This window comes from Thamnophis elegans, chromosome 5 (genome assembly GCF_009769535.1).
Source record: "Thamnophis elegans isolate rThaEle1 chromosome 5, rThaEle1.pri, whole genome shotgun sequence".
Classification (NCBI taxonomy): Eukaryota; Metazoa; Chordata; class Lepidosauria; order Squamata; family Colubridae; genus Thamnophis; species Thamnophis elegans.
The window spans coordinates 46213666-46232961 of record NC_045545.1 but is presented as its reverse complement, the minus strand read 5'-3'; the positions used below and the strand labels follow the sequence as shown (position 1 = coordinate 46232961).

The window sequence follows — 19296 nt, the reverse complement described above, 5'->3', positions numbered from 1 at the left end:
TTCCCAATCAAATGTTTTTAGATGTATTGGAACCCAGCCTGTATAACAGGATGCTGCTGCTGACAGTAATGGGAATTGTATTCCACCACATTTGAAGGATACAATTTCGTGGAAACTTGGTTTAAGCCATTTTTGCCAAATCAGTTAACAGGACTATTATAGTGTTTGAAATGGATTATATTTATTGGGATACAGCTATACTAGTTCAAGAGAGATAACCAATATTGCTTTAAAATGAGACAAGCTAAAATTGAAAAATACTATAATCCTAAAGATCAGCATATTTTGCGTTTAAAAAGCCTAATAGCTGTTGCTATGACAGTAATTGAAAAAAAATGAGACTGTGACAGCCTCTTAAAAATGATAGAGATGAGAAAGCAGAAATTGCTCTGAGAGTATAGTTAGCAATTGTGCTTTCTTACCCAGTAGGAAGCTGTACAATCAGATCTGAATGAATCAGTTGTTGCTAGTTGCAATAATTCAAGATATTCTATACAATTCACAATATGTGAAGTTAAATGTAGCTTCTATTATGGCTTGCCAGTTATTTGGCAATGTCTGTAGTGATAGCCATGTTTTGGAACACTCAAGAGGCACATATGGTAGGGCAAATTCATTTTATGGGGTAGTTATAAACCTTGCATACCAGAGTGATTGTCGGCATAATAACATTGACTAGAACATGTGTTGTAATGGAAGGCTCCCATAGTACCTGGACTGGTTTTCCCCAATTGGACTTTAGTTATTTAAACAATAGATAAAAGCAAGTCTTGTCTAGGATTACCAAATCAATTTGGCATCAAGTTCCTGATTTTTTTCTATCTATGTCAGAGGATGTTCCAACTTATTTATTTTGCTGAAAAATGTACATAGGAAGGAAGGCTGGTGGGGGGGGGGGCTAATATTGGAAGGATGAGAAATTGGGACTTTAGGGGATATTAAAGAAAAATTACCCTTGGTATTGCCATTTTGCAGAAATTAAACTGTTACTCTAGCACTGTATAACATTAAAGTATTCTGGAAAGGACAAGATATATATTATACACACACACAAACATACACACACATGGCATTATGGGACAAATTTATCAGTGGTCATGAGGGTAACTTAGGAAAGTTTCTTGTTGCTCAGGGTCAGGAAGATATATTTTTTAGTTTCAAATGAAGCTCACAGGCATAAAGAAAAGCAGGGCTGGTATTAGGTTAGATAGAATACAGTATAGTTTGCAATTTAAAAAGATATCTAACTGGGCCTATATGCCCCAATGAAACTTCTCCTATCCAACTTGGAAAGGCCTATAGTTTCAACCTCTGTTTCTTTTTTTAAAAAAAGGAGACCACTTAAATTCAAACCATATTCAAAACAGCAAAACCATCACTTGTATTAAAATGTACAGTAACAGAATGGTGCAGTGTTCCTAATTATTCAAAAGAGATGCTCTGAAGTAAAAGGGAAAGTAGACAGAGCATTAGTGTAGGACTCCTTAAAGCAGGGTTTCTTACATTGTGTGGCTGCAGGAGAAACTTTTGGGTAACTGCTTTAATGAATCAGGGAGAGAGGTGGATCTGGATACCTGCACATTTCAGAGCATCACTTCTAAATAATTTAATGTTCATATTATCAACATCATCAAAACATATTTCAGTAACTTAACTGTAGAGGATCAAGAGGGGAAAGAGGCTACACCACTAATAATGGGGACAGGGCTGCAAAGCTATTCTCAAAACGTATGTATTTATTACATTTCTAAATGATGATGTCATTTCTTCTCTGTTTTGAAAATTAGATGTGTTGTGAAAGTAATCTTTTAAACACACACACACACACACCAAATACTAACTTTTGTAGAATCTTAGTGATAGCAGCAGTCTAAACAAAATAGCATACTTGAAGCTTTCCTTTGGATTTGTGTATGCAACTTAACATAATTGATCACATTTAGTAACAGTATGTTGCTAAATATGTGTTTTGTGTATGCAACTTAACATAATTGATCACATTCAGTAACAGTATGTTGCTAAATATGTGTTTTAACACAAGGAGGGGAAAAACACTTGGTCCATTTAATGGTATCAGTAGCCATTAAAAATATATGAATGGCTCATATATAATAAAATACCAAATCAGAATTTGTAAACATTAATTGTGGTTTGTTGAACAAGCCATAATTGTCTGGTGTATATTAATTGCAAAGCCATACTGGATGCAACCACACATCATAAGAAAAAAAATCACATTATGGCTTTTCTACTATGTGTAAAACAAGCCATTGAATTATCCCATAGTAGAGCAGTGAGCAATAGGAATATTCTTTTTCAGAAGTATGGAAATGGACCTTGAACAGCAGCCATACTTCTTAAGATTCAGAAATGCCCTTTTCTTAGATTTTTCTAATATTTTCTCAAAAGATATTAATGCTGTCCACTGGTTAATTATATTTATTCTTACTTAATGTTACATAATGTAGAGGCTGGGGAACACTACTGTATAGCATCTAGATTTTCTGATATATCATCTATAAGAATGGTGGCCCCAACTGTAATTCATGTTTGTAATTTCATTCATGTAAGACAAGAAAAATACTTTGTCTATTTAATAGCGTAACAGCATTACTGTTTTGTACTGTTGTGATTTATTATGCTGAGGGATTTTTGCTTCCACAACATTTTTGTACATGTTTGGGGTTTTTGAAAGAAAATGTAAGCTTTTTAATATATGATTAATAATATGTCAGATATTTTATTATTCCAGTAGTAATCTTTAAGGACTTTTCAGAGCATGGAGGAATCATAAAAATGCTATTCAGGGACTACAATATGATACCTTTCTTAAAAATATGACAATGAATTTTTGCAATGCTGTATAAAATTGATTTAATTATACTTATAAACCTGTGGGGAACTTTTCTGCCTTGTGATGATGAACTTCAGCTTATTTTGTTCTATGTGCATATTGGGCTGGGTTCTACTTATAAGGTCAATACAATTTTATAATTAATGGAGACAATATTGCATGTGGATTTTTGATTAAGGACTAATGTACTGTTATGACTTTTGATGTGAGCTGTCAGCTTTTTTTTGTTCATTTTAGATGAACTGAAAAAAGAGATCAAGAAAAGCTTCTGATATCTATGTAATCAACTTTTATAAATGTTATTAGTATTCAAGCTATAGAAATAAAACAGGAGCGGCCCTGCACCTAATATCTTACCTACAATGTAGGATCTCAGGTTTCTCTGGGCCTATGTAATGAAGATGCCATGGCTAGGGCCTTTTATTTGCTAAGTGCAGCAGGTTATTACACAGTTCAAACCCAACTCAAGATATTTGAGAACAACTAGGAGCAAAAGACAAAACCAAAGAGAAGATATATTTTGACTCCACCATTCTCAATTTGTTGCCCAAGGTGCTTTTTGCCACTCCCCGCCCCCCCCAAAATGCCACTGGACTTTCTTAGATATAAAGAAACATGACTAGGATGAATGAGGATCTCCATTGACATTTCTTCAATGTGCATTGCACTGTCATCTCTATCTAGCAGGAAGACTGCTGGCCTGTGGAAAGCTGGAAATAGCCACTGAATCTCCATTCTATGGAATACATCAGCAGCAATCCTTTCTGTGTAATATTTAACTATACATATGGTAGAAACCTATTTTATAATACATTTTTTGATCAATTGCATGATAAATGATACTGGAATGGGTATAACGTTATTTTCATTGTGGCAGTACCTGGGATGAAATATTGATAATCATCTTCACAATACGTCCCCATCCAAACCTATTTGGTTTTCAAGTAAAAAGGCAGGTTAGACCAATTGATGGCTGGCAGGGGTAGTCATCCTGCAGCTGGCCAGACACACAACTACTTGCAGCAATCCTGGCCAGCATTCAAGAAGAGCTGGGGAGTTACAGCTCAGCAAACTCGGACCCAAGGGTTGCAGATTGCCCTTCCTAGCCCTTCCTGTGCCTTCAGAAGATGATGCCGCCATTAAAAGACTGGTCCCCAGATTCAGTTTCCGTATTTATTGCATAGCAGTCTACTGTACAGTTTTACACATTTGTTGTATAGTGACAGAGATAGGGATGCTTACCAGTTAGTCTTAAAAGTGTAAAAAGTCCAAGGTTTCTTAATTACGTTCTTTTATAAATAAACATCCTCCAAGAAAAAGGAAAAAAAGAAGTGCTTTAACATGAGAAGGGTTTTCACCAGCGCACCACCCCACTCATCTTGCCCGTCCATAATAGCCACCAGAGGCAATTTACGCTGATGGGTGAGCTTTGAAGTCAGGGAGAATTCCTAAGCTTTCAGAAACCATCCCTAAGTTTTGCCCGTTCCCAAACTTCCCCTAAACCTTCGCTACGGAAGCGTAGAAGCTGCTGTAAAGCGGTGTCTCGTTGCAGGAAGACGCTCCCTTGGCCGGACCCTCCTGGGGAAAGCGCCAGGGAGCGCCCAGCTCCCTCATCCACGCCCAAGGCAGGGAAATTTCTTTCAGGCGCGCGCGCAGTTCCTTTCCTCTGCGTCTCTACTGCGCAGGCGCCCTTCGGCTCTCCGTCCTTTGCCTCCCCGCCTTTCGCTGCGGGCCGAGTCGCGCGTCGGGCTCCTCTTTCGTCCCTCTCCGCTTCGGCGGCTCTCCTTCGCCGTCATGGTGCTCGACCTGGACCTCTTCCGCACCGACAAGGGCGGCGACCCCGGAGCTGGTGCGAGAGATGCAGTTGAAGCGCTCAAGGACCCGGCTCTCGGACGCGCTGGTGGCTGCCGACGGGGCCTGGAGAGATGTGAGTGAGCAGTTGCGGATGTGTTTGTAATGGGTAGGGGTGGTGGTGGTCGAGACACATTTCTGCGGCGGGGGCTTGAAAGAAAGCGAGGAAAGAGCCACTGTCCGACCCGGGTCCGTCAGCCTTGTTTGGGATCTCGCGTGCCTTTCTTCCTGCGCGTTGGCCGGTCTGCTTGAGCGTCCCATTCATACGCGTGTCTGCTCCTCCCTTCCGCCTTGACACGTCTTGACACCCATCTGATTGTGCTCGGGGTAGGAATCTGTTAGCAAAATCAGGGACGCGTCGCCGACTTTCCCGAGGACGGGGACCAATATTATTTGTTAATGGTCACAAGATCGCGTTGAAGTGGAGGGATTCACGTGTTCCTGTCCCGCTTGTGATTTTTCCCCCTCCCCGACATCTGCTTAAGACCCTTTGATCTTATCCACGTGGGATGCCCTCTTAACCCTTTCGTTGCTTGCAGGTGAAGTCAGCCCAATAAGAGTATCTCCCTCCTTCCCTTATTGGGGCAGGCATCCTTTAGCTGATACCTTGCAATAGAGCGTGTCCCCATATTGTGGTAAATGTCTAAGGACTAATCGGAAAACAGATTTAAAATGAGACTTTGTGAACAAAATAGTAATACAGAAAGTTTGGGAAAAGGAATTCAATTCCTCCTTGGAATTTCCTACTTTCTATGCCAATCTAAGGAAAAACATCCCACAAAATACAGTTGTAGACTTTTTTTTTCTGTTTCGTCATGAGAAATGTATAGTGCAATGAGCCCCCTCTCCTGCAGGGTGGATTTTGCCTAATTTTTCAGCATTGCGGTGCTCTTTAAATTGGCAAATTTTGTCAATTTATTTGTCAGTACTGTACACAGTTGAAGTACTGGTGCATTTGAGTCTGATGCAATCCTGCTGTGTTTGTCATCACCCTGGAAAATGACTTCTGGATGCTGCAAACACATGTCAGCAGTTTCATTTTCTTTTTGGCAGTGCTGCTTTATTTTTTAGAGAGAAGGAAAAGATCTGTGTTTTGGGGTGTGACGTCCTTTGAAAATTCATCATTTTATAGCCATCTCTAAGCTGTCTCGATTCTATGAATGCATAATGTAGAAATATTTTCATAAATATTTTTAAAGACAAGTAAAAGGCTCTAATGTAAGATATTCTAAGGAGTAGGACAGAATTAGGTTTGGATCTATTGAATCAATCTAGAATTGGTTTAGAATGTGAAGCCTGGAAAAGCAACTCCTTTTTTTCTTGCCCATGGCAGCATGAGCCAATAGGCTTTGAAGGAGATAGAAGGCCTATCAGTTCAAATCAATTAAAATTCCATTGTAATGCAGTAGTAGAATGAAATATTCAGGTTATTTTTATGGTTCATTTTTCCAAGCCATGCAAAATACCATTCAATTGAAAATGAACTCCATTCAAAAATGGAAGTCGCTTTTTTCAGTAAGAGTGGTCCTCTGTATTTGTAGGTTGGTCCTACTTTTTGGCCTAAGGAAACAGCTGCTTTTGGTGGTAGATAGACTTACGCTGCCTGACTCTTACAACACAGTGTGCCGTGTTTGTAGTATCTTCCTGCACAGGCAATGCCACAGCCATCTTGCAGTGTATCCCTTTAGCCATTTCAGATTGATTGAAGCCAGCAAGGCAATCAGCCAACTGGCCAGTAGAAATATCAGAAAAGTGTGGGAGAGTGAAGCAGATTCCTTGAGATGTTGGGAGGGGAGAGTTATATGTGTCACATAGAACATCTTGGTTCCCTCACATAATGGAAGATAGTAGTCCATTCCACACTATCAAAATAGATTTAACTACCAACCTTTCATAGCTTTGTCAGTCTTATATCTAAGAATGTGCAAAAGTGAGGCACAAGCCCACTTTTCTTCAGTTATTAGTATAGGTAGTTCCTTGACTTACGACTACAATTGATCCCAGTATTATGTTGCTAGGTTTTGCTCCATTTTACAACTTTTCTTATCACGTTTGTTTAAGTGAATCACTGCAGTTGTTAAATTAGTAACACTGGTGTTAAGTGAATCTGCTTCCACATTGGCTTGGCTTGTCAGAAGGTCGTGAAAGATGATCACATGACCCTGGGACACTGCAACCATCATAAATATGAAACAATTGTCAAACATCCAAATGTAAATCGTGGCTATGGGGTTGCTGCAACCGTCATAAGTTTGAAAAATGATCACAAGTCAGTTTTTTTCAGTTGTAACTTTGAATGATCATTAAATGAACTATTGTAAATCAAGGACTATCTATTATTTACTTTATGTGCAGAAGACGCTTTTCACTTCTATCAAAAACTGCAATTTTCTAATATTTCTGCAGTACTTTTCTCCGTCTGTTTGAGGAACGTACTTAATTGCCAGGAATAGTAATACATAAGTAGACTTAACATTGTATTGGAAAGTTTGTCCTTTAAACATCAGGTTTTGTAAAATTTTTGGTGCATTTCTTCTAGGCAGATTCCGGGCAGACAACCTGAACAAACTGAAGAACTTGTGCAGCAAAACCATAGGAGAAAAAATGAAGGTGCAGTACATTCTATTAAAAGCAAAAATGTTATTATTTCATTGAACAAAATCATAGTAAATTGAAGTTACATGCTCTGGTTTTGTTTACTTTATCCAATCTTTTATATATTATTTATTATGTGATTAAGTTGCTAAGCAGTGGTAAAGGATGGATTGGGAACCCCATCAGATGAATGCAGTCTGTAAAGCTTTCCATTTTACCTGTTGGTGACTCTCCTGAATAGATCCCTTTCTCCATGTCTTAAGAGGAAGCAATTATCTGGAACAGTTGTTTCTTCTCTCTTGATGCATAGGGACAGGGCACTGAAAAGAATACTGTTTGGTGAGAAGACTCTAACTCTGCAGTGATATAATATGCCCTCAGGGTAGAATCTTAGGTAATCCAATAAAGATTCCCTACTATTCGATTAGCAGTGTTAAAAACAACATCAGAGACATTTAGGCTTAGCAGGTGGTATATGAACTAACAGTGGAGGAAAGTGGCACACTTGAATTGTGATAATGACATACAATAAATATTTGAACACGAACATCCCAAAGCAGCTGAGTGGAATTTCAGTGTGATTTTCGGAATAGTAAAGACAGTGATTCCCCCTCTCCCCAAATTAAAAAGAGACTATTGGATGACTTGCTTCATTTTGTCTTGTATGAATGATTTGAGTACCATTTGAAGTCAATTTTACAGAGAAAGTTGATTGGGAAAACAATGCTTAGCACTGACAAATTCATAATTAAATTCTTGGAAATGCCTTTTTTAAAAGAATTAGTCATTTTCCCTTTATTGAATAATACAGAGATGAGAACCATAGTGTTTGCAACAATGCTAGATGATAATGCTTTCATTACAGTATTAGGCTTTAGAGTTGTCAAATTTGCTGAATTTGCAAAAGTAAAATAATTGATTAAGAATGGAGATAAAGTCATCTGAAAAATTTAACATAAACCATCTATATTTCCTGAGAAATATGAAAATAATGTAGAAAAATGGGAGAGGGGGTAGACTTTCTTTTAAAGTCTTTAGATTTTTCTCTCCTTGAGGTTTTATATATTTGGACAAAAGACATACTGCTTTTTCCTCATCATATATAATGCATAGTTTATAATTGTTCAACTCACTAATACTTTGTCTTGGTAACTATTTTTTTCTGAAAGTCTAAAAATATAATACAGAGTGTCCTGAAAGCTATTTAATCTTTTTATTTTATTATTTCTTTTCTTTGCTGACCTGTTTTCCTTTTTATTAATATTTCTATTTACAGAAGAAGGAACCTGTGGGTAACAGTGACGAAATACCAGATCATGCACAAAATCTTGACGAACTCACAGTAGACATCTTAACAGTAAGTTCAGTTCTTACTTTGTTATTCACTGACTTTCAATGTATGCATTGCATTTGAGAAAATGATTTAAATTTGGGAGAGGGATATTTGTACAACATGATGGATTTCTGTTCTTCATGTGTTCTTGAATTTATTTCCATTATTGTGCTATTTGCTTGTCTTTAAGGTACAGTTCATGTTTTTTAGGGGTATTCTTCCAATTCTCTTGCACTGTGAGCTGAATTATTATTTTAGTTCACATATTATGCTAACCTTTGGCTTACTTTTTATTGTGGCTTATACACCAAATAGTTCTATTCATAAGACATATTAAGTCAGGGATGGTGGAAAGTAAAATGAGGAATTCTGGATGAAGCCTATAATCCTGAACACATCCACTGCTACTGCATCTTACTATTGATCTTTTTCATTCTTGGATTAGTAATTTTACCAATAAGCTTTTGTATGGTCACATTATTATTACTATTTAGTCAAAGTATGTCAAAATTAGCCTTTAGTGACATAATACTCATTTAAGTCAAACACCTTTATTGACTTCGTGTTTGGTATGATAAACTTTCAGCTAAAATATGATGAGCATATAGTTACAGTCCTGCCCCCCTTAAAATCCTCTTTTTTACAAGAAGTCTTTTAAATCTTCTCTCATTATGACATGCTGACACACCCAGCCTTTCCCTTGTGTTTCAGAGTCTTCAAGTTAGCCAAATCAAGAAAATCCGTCTCTTATTGATGAAGCGATCCTGAAATGTGATGAAGAACGTTTGAAACTGGAAGCAGAACGCTTTGAAAATCTCCGAGAAATTGGAAATCTTCTCATCCCTCTGTGCCAATCAGCAATGATGAGGTAGAAAACTTTTTCATGCCCTGCATGTAAATGTACATTGTGATTGGTTATGGTCAGTATGAACAATCTTGAGAATCTAATTTCAGGTGTTCTTTTGCACAGCTGTAGTGTGGGCATGATGAATCCCTGGTGAGGAGAATGAGAATTCAATATGGTTTGCATTATAATGCAATTATCCTTCAAAGAAAGAAGCCACAATATAAAAGAACCAACTATGTGCTAAATCACATTCTTGTTTGAAATATAAATGGGAAACAAACTATGTGGCTGGCCTAAGATCAACTCCATTTGTTTTATTAGAGCATTTTACTCTGCTCTTCAGGCAAAAACAAGCACCCAGAGTAGCTCACAGGTCAAGTAAAGGTAGGCAGTGCTGTCCATTAACGTCACAATCTAAAACTTGTGATCCAGAAAGAATAAGAAAGATGGAATGAAGTTCACATTGGTATCTGTTGTTGGAAGTAATAGAGTTCTTATTAGCAGCCAAAAGAGCTGATAGACTGGTTCCTCTTTCTCTTTCTGTGCTCTGTAGCCTATAGCAGCTGGTAAGTAAATTTAAAGATGAGCAGAAGATAGTTGAATGGCCAGCAGAACCAGTGTCTAGCAAGACCAGTTTTAATATAATTAACACTGTTGGATCAGTTATTGTTAGAATTTTTAGTAGTTATTGTCAGGTTGTAAGTAATCACTTGGATTGCAAAATAGTACTTTTTACGAGGTAAAATTTGCAATAAGGAATTCCTTTATAAGAAATTCTCCAATCCAAGGAAATCACTGAATGTAATCTTTACTTCCCAGACCACCAATTATCTTTTCATATTAGACCAAATTCTGATTATCTGTCATCTCTTGATAGTCCTTAAAACATTTATCACAATACATCTAGGCAGAGAACAGTGTAATGCAGGGCTGTCAAACTCCTGGTCCACAGGCCGGATGCATCACGCCCCTGCTCCGTTTAGCAAAGGGGGAAAAAGTCCCCAAACACCATTGTGACAACATGAGTTTGACAGCCCTGGTGTAATGCAAAAAGGCTTCTGCATTACATTGTTCTGACCAAGTTATTAAATGCTAGTGTGTAATTAAATGGAAGTCAAAGTTGTGTTATAACTAAACAAAATGTCCAATAGGTTCTTGTGTGGACAAATATGCTTTTTCTTAGTTAGTTCATACACACAAACTATCCTTTTTTGGAAATTGGTAGGATGTAGATAATAAAGAAGAGAGAGTATGGGGAGACTGCACTGAGAGGAAGAAGTACTCTCACGTGGATCTGGTTGTCATGGTGGATGGCTATGAGGGAGAAAAAGGAGCTGTTGTAGCTGGAAGCCGAGGATACTTCCTTAAGGTAATGATTATCATCTTCATGAAAAGGTGGGAGACCTAATTTCTTCCAGCTTTTGCTAAATATACCTCTCAGAAGCTCTCACCTGGCTGTGACTTTGAGGAGTTACACTTCAGCTACAGTATGGGGGGGGGGTAATAAATATGAACCCCACATGCATTTAAAGTAAACTTGGATGAATGAAGCTTCTGTAAATAGGTCTTTTACTTAATTGTAGAAGACAATCTGAATCTAGGGGTCCCGAGGCCTTTTTAAAGCATGGTGTTAATCTGTTTCTATTTCCTTGTAGGGACCTTTGGTTTTTCTAGAGCAAGCCCTCATTCAGTATGCCCTGCAGACACTGCTTAGCCAGGGATACACCCCAGTTTATACACCCTTTTTCATGAGAAAAGAAGTGATGCAGGAAGTGGCCCAGCTAAGTCAGTTTGATGAAGAGCTCTACAAGGTAAGATCTGAGAAGAATGGTGTTATTTCAATAGCACTGGCTGTGAGCTTCTAGACTATTTTTGTTGCTATCTCAATGGGTAATTAAACTATCCATGGAGTCATGGGAATGTTCTGGTAAAAATTTCAATAGGGTAATTACCTGCATATTTTATTTCAAACGTTTACCTTTCTGTTGGAAAATACAGAAAGGCAAAAATTCTCCTATAAATAGAAAATATATTTAAAGTAACCAAAAAGAGATAGCCCATGTCTAGATACTAGTAGTCTTATAATAATACTTTAAATATGTAAATATATTTGTAAATGCTTACACTTGAATTAATTTAAACTTATATTTCAGAAATAGAAAGTTTGTGGATATAAAACACTATGCTATTGCAGTTGTCTGATTTCCAAACTTCTTCCCAGGTCCTGGGAAAAGGGAGTGAGAAGAGTGATGATAATACCGTTGATGAAAAATATCTAATTGCTACATCTGAGCAGCCAATTGCAGCACTTCACAGGGATGAATGGCTGAAGCCAGAAGATTTACCCATAAAATATGCTGGGCTGTCTACTTGCTTCCGCCAGGAAGTGGGCTCTCATGGTCGTGATACCAGAGGCATTTTCAGAGTACATCAGTTTGAAAAGGTAATGTTATCCATTTTGGGGAGGAAGTGTGTGAAAAAAACTATACAGTTTTTCCTTGCATCTACCTTTACCATGTAAAATATAGTAAAATTTGAAAGCACAGAATGCACACATTGTTCTTTATGCATTCAGTGGTGTTTCCAAGTCCAACAAGGCAAAGTAAAAATTGTGTTTTAAGAAGTTCCTTTGAAAAGAAAGTTTTGATTGGATACAAGTGAGACAGATGAATATTTCTGTACATATGGAATTCAGTGGAAGATGGATTATGCTGTTGATCTTCACCCAACCTGAAAACAGTTATCTAACACCACCCCAGCCCCCAGTCCAATTCTGTGCTTTTCTAAGCTATGCTTATTATCATCAGACCTTATTTGGATTATTATGGACACCAGAAACTTGTTTCTGTTCTCCTTTATTTAAGACTAAGAAATGATTGCATGTTGAGTTCTGAGGGACCACTTAACAGGTAGCCTTGCATATTTCCTTTGACTTCAATATGTTTACTTAACAAGATTTTCTTCAGTTCATAATACTTAGTTCCCTATTATGCCATCCTGTTGTCAAAGTATATCATGTGCTTACAGTAAAGATCTTGGTTCAATTATATTTCTACAATTATATAATTATATATATATATTATAATCTATTTTCAAATTATTTTCTATATGTTCATGTGGTTGTTTGGACCACCCAGATCTGGGGATTTGACCTTGGATGTGGTTGCTCCTCTCCATTCAAGGATGGTGCACAATTTGGGAGTCTTCCTGGACTCACAGTTGCTCAATAGGCAGGTGGCAACTGTGGCCCGGAAGGTTTTTTGGCCAACTTAATTGCTCCAGTTGCAATCTTTCCTAGATTGGGATGCCTTCAGACTATCAATCAGACTATCAATCATCCTTTGGTCATCTCACAGTTTAACTACTGCAACGCGGTCTACACAGAGCTACCCTTAAAGACCAATCAGAATTTTCAAATGGTCTAGAATGCAACGGAATGGGCAGTCATGGATATGCCTCAGTATGCCCATGTAACGCCTCTGCTTCACAAGCTGGTGCTAATAGCTACCACCTTTAATCCAAATTGATTGCATTCTGTTTTTATGACACACATTATTGGATTTTATTTTCCATATTGTTAGAATGTTTCCTAGTTAACTTGACAATCTTGCCTAGAGACCTATACTTACAGAGTGGAGCAGAAGTATAATTAAAAAATCCCACCAGCTCCCCTTAATTGTAGCTATGCTCAGAAATTTCTGTCTTTGTACAATTTACTTATTCAGTCTGCACAGGATTCAATGTCATAATAAGAAATGACAATGTTTCTTTAAACCAGTGGCAAGAAGGAGGCCTGTCTTTGGAAAATGTATGAGGGATGAACATGTAACCCAAAGCTTTTTAATCAAATAAAACAGTTTTAATAAGAATGAAACAAGTATTTTGCTTTTCAGATTCTGTGTATGAGTTTGTTAAACATAATGTTTGCAAGATAATTTATTTCAGTTAAATAGCATGCTTAAAGGTAACAAATTTAGAGTTGTTTAGTAAGATATTTTCAATATTGGGCAACATATTTCTTCTTTTTTTAAAATATTTTTTTTATTTTCAAACAAACACGCAAAACGCATAACATAAAAAACCTCTTCAACTACATACAGTGTGTCGATCGGTTATCAAATGTTTCTCCGTCCCTTCATAGTCATCATTTGAGCTTTATCAAAAATTGCTTATTGTCAATCAAATATCTTTGTATACATTATTATTGTACTTCATTTGTTTAATTATCACTATTGTTTCACCATTTTAAACAAGGTATTCTAAATATGTATCCATTTATATTATGATGATTCATTATATCTTCAATATATCCAATAATAAAGGTTTTTTGTATCCTATTCTAAATCATTCTATTATTTTAGCATTAATAGCATTCTCTAATAATTTTCAATTCCATGTTTTCCCATTATTAGTATCATCAACCTAATATGCATTTATACAAATTATTATAATTATTAAACTTCCATTAAGAATAGTTATTATTATATCCTTTTGAAGTAACTTTATATTATGGCATTTCATTACATCATCCTGAAATCATCCAATGATATTACATCTTTATATTCTCTTCTATATAGAATTATTTATCTTTTATAAAAAGGCTTTTCAATGTCATCTACATCATCCTCACTTACAGTTTATATAAAATTTCATATATCAATCTAGTATATATAACTGCTTTATTATCATTATTGATCATTTATTTGACTATAGCTATTATTAATCTTATACATAATACTCAAAGTTCAACTACATTTAACTAATTTTTTTGTGACATTTCATTTCGTCATCCTGTATCCTTCCAGAAATAGTGCAGTTCAATATCTCTTGCATTTGTAGAATCTGTATTTTAAGTGTTTTCTTGATAAGTCTTATGTGGGCTTCTCTTGACAACTTGTTATTCATTGGTATCTTAAAAGAATTCAAAACCCTCCATCTGTTCTTTTCATCTGCTTGACTTTTGTTATCACTGGTGCTTCTGCCGAAATTACTCTCATTGTCTCTGCCAAATTTTCTCCCCTATCTTCATTTATGCTTTGACATCTGAGATAGAGTTCCAGTTCATTGATCTTTCCTTTTCGTATTCCACGCTTACAATTTTTCTCCACGCTCGATTTGCTGTCAATGTCAACAATTTTCCTATCACTTTCATATGTCTCTGTAATTTTTTGAACTCTGTCCTCAAATTTCATTGTCGTTTTATAAGTATTCTCAACTCTTCTCTCCGTACTTTCTGTATTTTGATATTTTGTATTTTGATCTATAAATTCAAGACTCTTTTCAATTATCTCTGTAGTTATTAAGAGTTTTTGAATTTATAACATAATTTTTAGCAAGGTTAGTTCCTTTTCTTCTTCATGTAGTGCCATTTTTCCAAGTTATAGAAACTGCCACTAAAACATCCAAGACTTTTGCTAGGTTTCAAACAAATTGAGTGAAGTTTTTTCCACTGTCCCTTTCAGTAAACCAAGCCGATAGCTTTGTAATATCAGATGTTGCCAAGCCTCTAGCCACTAGATGGCAGTGTTACATCTTTTCCCTCTGTTTTTGGCTCTCTTTTCTAAACCCCGAACTCCGGAAAGGGTTTTTCTCCAGAAAGAGAAAAAAAAATGTTTAAAGATTACAATCTGGCTGAGCCTTGCGAGGAAATAGGCTTTTAATCTACAAACACAAAAAATGGGGAAAGTATAGAGGAAGAAGGGGAAAAAAAGACCAGTCCAATTTAAAAGTAAGAGGCATTTGTAAAAAGTCAGTCTATAAAAAACAAACAAAATTAAAGTGAAAAAGATAACACGAGAGTTTTAAACCAGGGTAAATTTTCCGCTTGTTTCCTTCTGTCTTCAATTTCATTTTAACCCTGTTTCTTTTGGGTTTTCTCTTCTCTAATAATAAAGATTTTTCTCACCATTTCTACACACTGTCTCTCCTGTGCTGCTTCCGTTTCAGGGGCTTGTCCCAACCTTCTGTAGCCATATTGACTGCTTCTTTTGTAGCCAGCAAAAAGAGCTTTTTCCTGGATCAATCAGAGGGTTTGCGATGCCCCTGAGATCAGCAGGACATGCCCTTCACTATCACCGTTCCTTCAGAATGGTTTAGATCCAAAAGGATCCTCCAGCAACAGAGATATCTACAGCAATCCTGGAGCCCCAAGATTGCATGTCATGTCGTTGCAACGTCAAACCCCACCCGCCAGGGCAGCATATTTCTTGTTACAAAAATTGCTGATTTTGATTTGCTTATATATAATGTCATTAAATCTCAGTTCATTAATACTAAGCCGTTTCAGATTCCATAACATTCAAATGAATCAACTTTCTTAAATTCTCATATTCTTAATACAACACAGCTCTCAAAATCTGAGTCTCTTATATTTTATAGTTTGATTTCTAATCCTCCCCCCCTTTTTTGTTGTTTAAGATCGAGCAGTTTGTCTATGCATCACCACATGATAATAAATCTTGGGAAATGTTTGATGAGATGATTTCCATTGCTGAAGAGTTCTACCAGTCACTGGGCATCCCTTATCACATTGTGAATATTGTCTCAGGTATTCTCTCTCAGAATAATTTCTGGTTGTGATGGATGATTCCCTAGTACAGGGCTGTCAAACTCCTGGCCCATGGGCCAAATGCATCACATGCTGACCATGTCCATGCCTGGTTTAGCAAAAACCAGGGGGTGGGGAGTCCCGATAAGTCATGTGACACCACCATGATGGCGGACATTTAACACCCCTGTCCTAGTATATATGCACAGTATTTCATAATTAACTTCTAATAAAATTAGAAGCTTTATGAGTTCTCAAATATGTAGTTGTGTACCAGTATTAATTTCTCAAAGAGATTTAAGAAAATCCTAGGCCATCCTAGCATCTTCGTTTTTAGAGGATCGAGAGATTCTCTGCTAATATTACTTCTCCTAATACTGCACTAAATGCTGCCTCTTGGTATTACAGGTTCCTTAAATCATGCTGCTAGTAAGAAACTGGATCTGGAAGCATGGTTCCCAGGTTCTGGCGCTTTCCGTGAGCTTGTTTCTTGTTCAAACTGTACTGATTACCAAGCACGTCGGTTACGGATACGCTATGGCCAAACCAAAAAGATGATGGATAAAGTATGTTGTGTTATCATTCAAGCACTCTTGAAGCATTATACTGTTGTCAGTAACTTTTTTAGTGTTATAGTCAAAAACATTCTCTTGGAGCAGCTTACAGATTTTATTCTTTATAGAAAATCTACATTTCTGCCATGGCCTTTTTTTTTTTCATTCAGCATTTGAAGGCAGCTGCTCCAAATATAATAATTTGAAATTGTTGTGTTAGAAATGTTCTAGAAAAGCCAAAATAAATTTATAGACGCATGTCCGATTTGAATATTGGCTACTTGCCATCTATGCCATTTAGCTTACTAAAATAATGGTAAGCCATATAAACCATAGAATTGCTTACTTGGAAAAATATTCTAAAGATTATAGAAACTGAGATTTGTAGATTAAAATAAAATTGGATTATCATTGGTTTTTATAAAGTTTAGAATGAATGAACGAGCACATACATGTGTACACAGAGCTCTGGCATTTGTAAATAAAATTATTTGCAGAATGGTCTGCTAGCCAAATATACTTAGTAGCAATGTTTTCTCTGTACTAATGTATTTATATTCTAAAGTACTATTTTTTATATTTTAAATTTGGATTTAATGTGAAAAAATAAATTTTAAATTCATTTTTAAACCTAGTGGGCAGTTATATAAATCACCACAACTACTTTTAAGCGAAATCCTGGGGATTTAGTAAGGTCTCTGGAAAAATATGTTTGCTTTTTGGGAATTGTATGAAACCTGGTGTGTTTTATTTTCATAGGTGGAATTTGTACATATGCTTAATGCCACCATGTGTGCTACAACACGGACTATATGTGCTATTCTGGAGAATTACCAGACAGAAGAAGGAATCATTGTACCAGATAAATTGAAGAATTTCATGCCACCAGGTAATAATGCTCATTTCCCCTTCCTACTTCCTTGAGCCTCTGTAATTTTGCTTTTGTTGTCTGAATGCCTAATGTCATTGAAGATTAGAGTCCCCCTCATAATTCTGACTTTAAAACATGGAATTATATTCCATAAAACCTGTGTGCTGATCTTCTGCTAAATTGGTATTATGTGTAGTCCTTGATTTACAACAGTTTGTTTAATGATCGTTCAAAGTTACAATATCACTGAAAAAGTGACGTATGACCATTTTCCACATTTATGACTGTGGCGGCATCCCCATAGTCATGTGACTTAGTCACAGAAATTTTGTGCCCAATTATGGTCGTAAATTGAGAACTGTTTAAAAGTGATCCTTGAGAGCAGTAAATTATGGGAAGCTGACTTGAACTGTGTTTCTTTACTACATTAAACTAAGAAGATCCATTGTTTTTCTAGTTTTCCTGAACCAGAATATTTTAGAAGTTGTACTGTAGTTGTTAGTATTAATTTTGCAGTCAAAGAAGTCAGTGACAAAATAGAAGCTGCCCAAGAAACCCTGAGAAGGAAGGCTTTGCTTAAGGGCTTTCTCCTTTTCAGCTACTTGTGACCCTTGCTTGGAGAGAGAAGGGTGAGCTTGGATGCTGCCCCTGACCTTATAATATTCAGCAGATGGTGTTATGTAGTAAAGTAACTACTTGAAATAGTTTTATCTGTAGTGGTTTGGGTTGTGTGAAAGGGGAAATACTAATCTGAAAGACGCTTGGCGATACCCATTTTGGCATCCATCTGTATTTAATGTACTCTTTATTCTCTCTAGGTCTAAAGGAAATGATAAAATTTGTGAAACCTGCACCTATAGATAAAGAATTTTCTAAAAAGCAAAAGAAACAGCACGAAGGAGGCAAAACGAAGTCAGCTGGTGGAGACTGTGCTCTAGAAGGGAAGATGCAAAGCATGGATGTGAACAGCCCCTGACAAAAACTCAGCTAGTCTCACTGAGGTGCAATGTGAAGTTCTTAAAGCTGAGGGGGGCAAGTGTGGGTGTGGGGGTCCCTGGGATTAGTTGCTGCTTTTTGTCTCCTCTTTCCTATGTCAGGAACATGTTACTTTTACTGTCTCAGTTTTTATCCTCCAATACAGGAAGATGAAGCTTCTCATAGTGATTATATGTGCGTTTCCTTACACTGTGAAAGTGAAAAGCAGTACAAAAGCTGTTGATTCCCCAGCCCCCAATCCATTTTAAATTATGTTAATTATATGTGAGAAAAAAATTCTGTCCAAGCCCAGAATTGCAAATTCAAGTGGAGGAAACAAAGCGCTGTATAATGTTCATTTGCTTAAAAAAAAATCTGTATATTGAAATAAAAGGTAAAGGCAAATATCAAAAGGGCAAATAGGGACTTGTGTAATTTTATCATCATGATTTTTAAAATGTCATAGGATTTCTCCTGACTTAGAGGGACTTGATCAATAAAGCAAAGATTTAAGAAATTGGCTTTTTTAAAAGTTAATTATTCTTTCATATTTCTTGGAGCCCTTTTTATTTCTTGCAGTTGCAGAAGTTTACGTGGCCTTACAGCAGCTTACAAGATTAAGAATTGGCAGTGTACTTTTTTATATCATGCATTATATTTCTGTTTATTTAATAAATTTATAGGCCACCCATCTTACATACCAGTACCTAACCCTTGGTGGCTAGTAAAACAGATTTTTTTTTTAAAAGACCAGAATTAAAACAACAAAAATAGCAGCTATAACATCTTTCAAGTGTTTGATATATCTTAATATGCATCTTTAATTGATTATAATTTTTCATAAACATTAACATCATCTAACATTCAAA

General features: G+C 36.4%; 1 protein-coding gene across 1 annotated transcript; it reads left to right on the top strand.

Annotated features, from left to right (window-relative positions):
* The first annotated feature begins 4548 nt into the window (after positions 1-4548).
* Positions 4549-18947, top strand: SARS1 (seryl-tRNA synthetase 1). Its single transcript, XM_032218047.1, is given in 15 exon segments — positions 4549-4693; positions 4695-4781; position 6327; positions 7245-7315; positions 8577-8657; positions 9345-9375; positions 9378-9467; positions 9470-9501; positions 10706-10849; positions 11136-11291; positions 11702-11923; positions 15898-16027; positions 16436-16593; positions 17341-17470; positions 18271-18947. Coding segments are annotated over 15 exon segments (1536 nt in total). The 5' UTR covers positions 4549-4648; the 3' UTR covers positions 18429-18947.
* Positions 18948-19296: the final 349 nt, after the last annotated feature.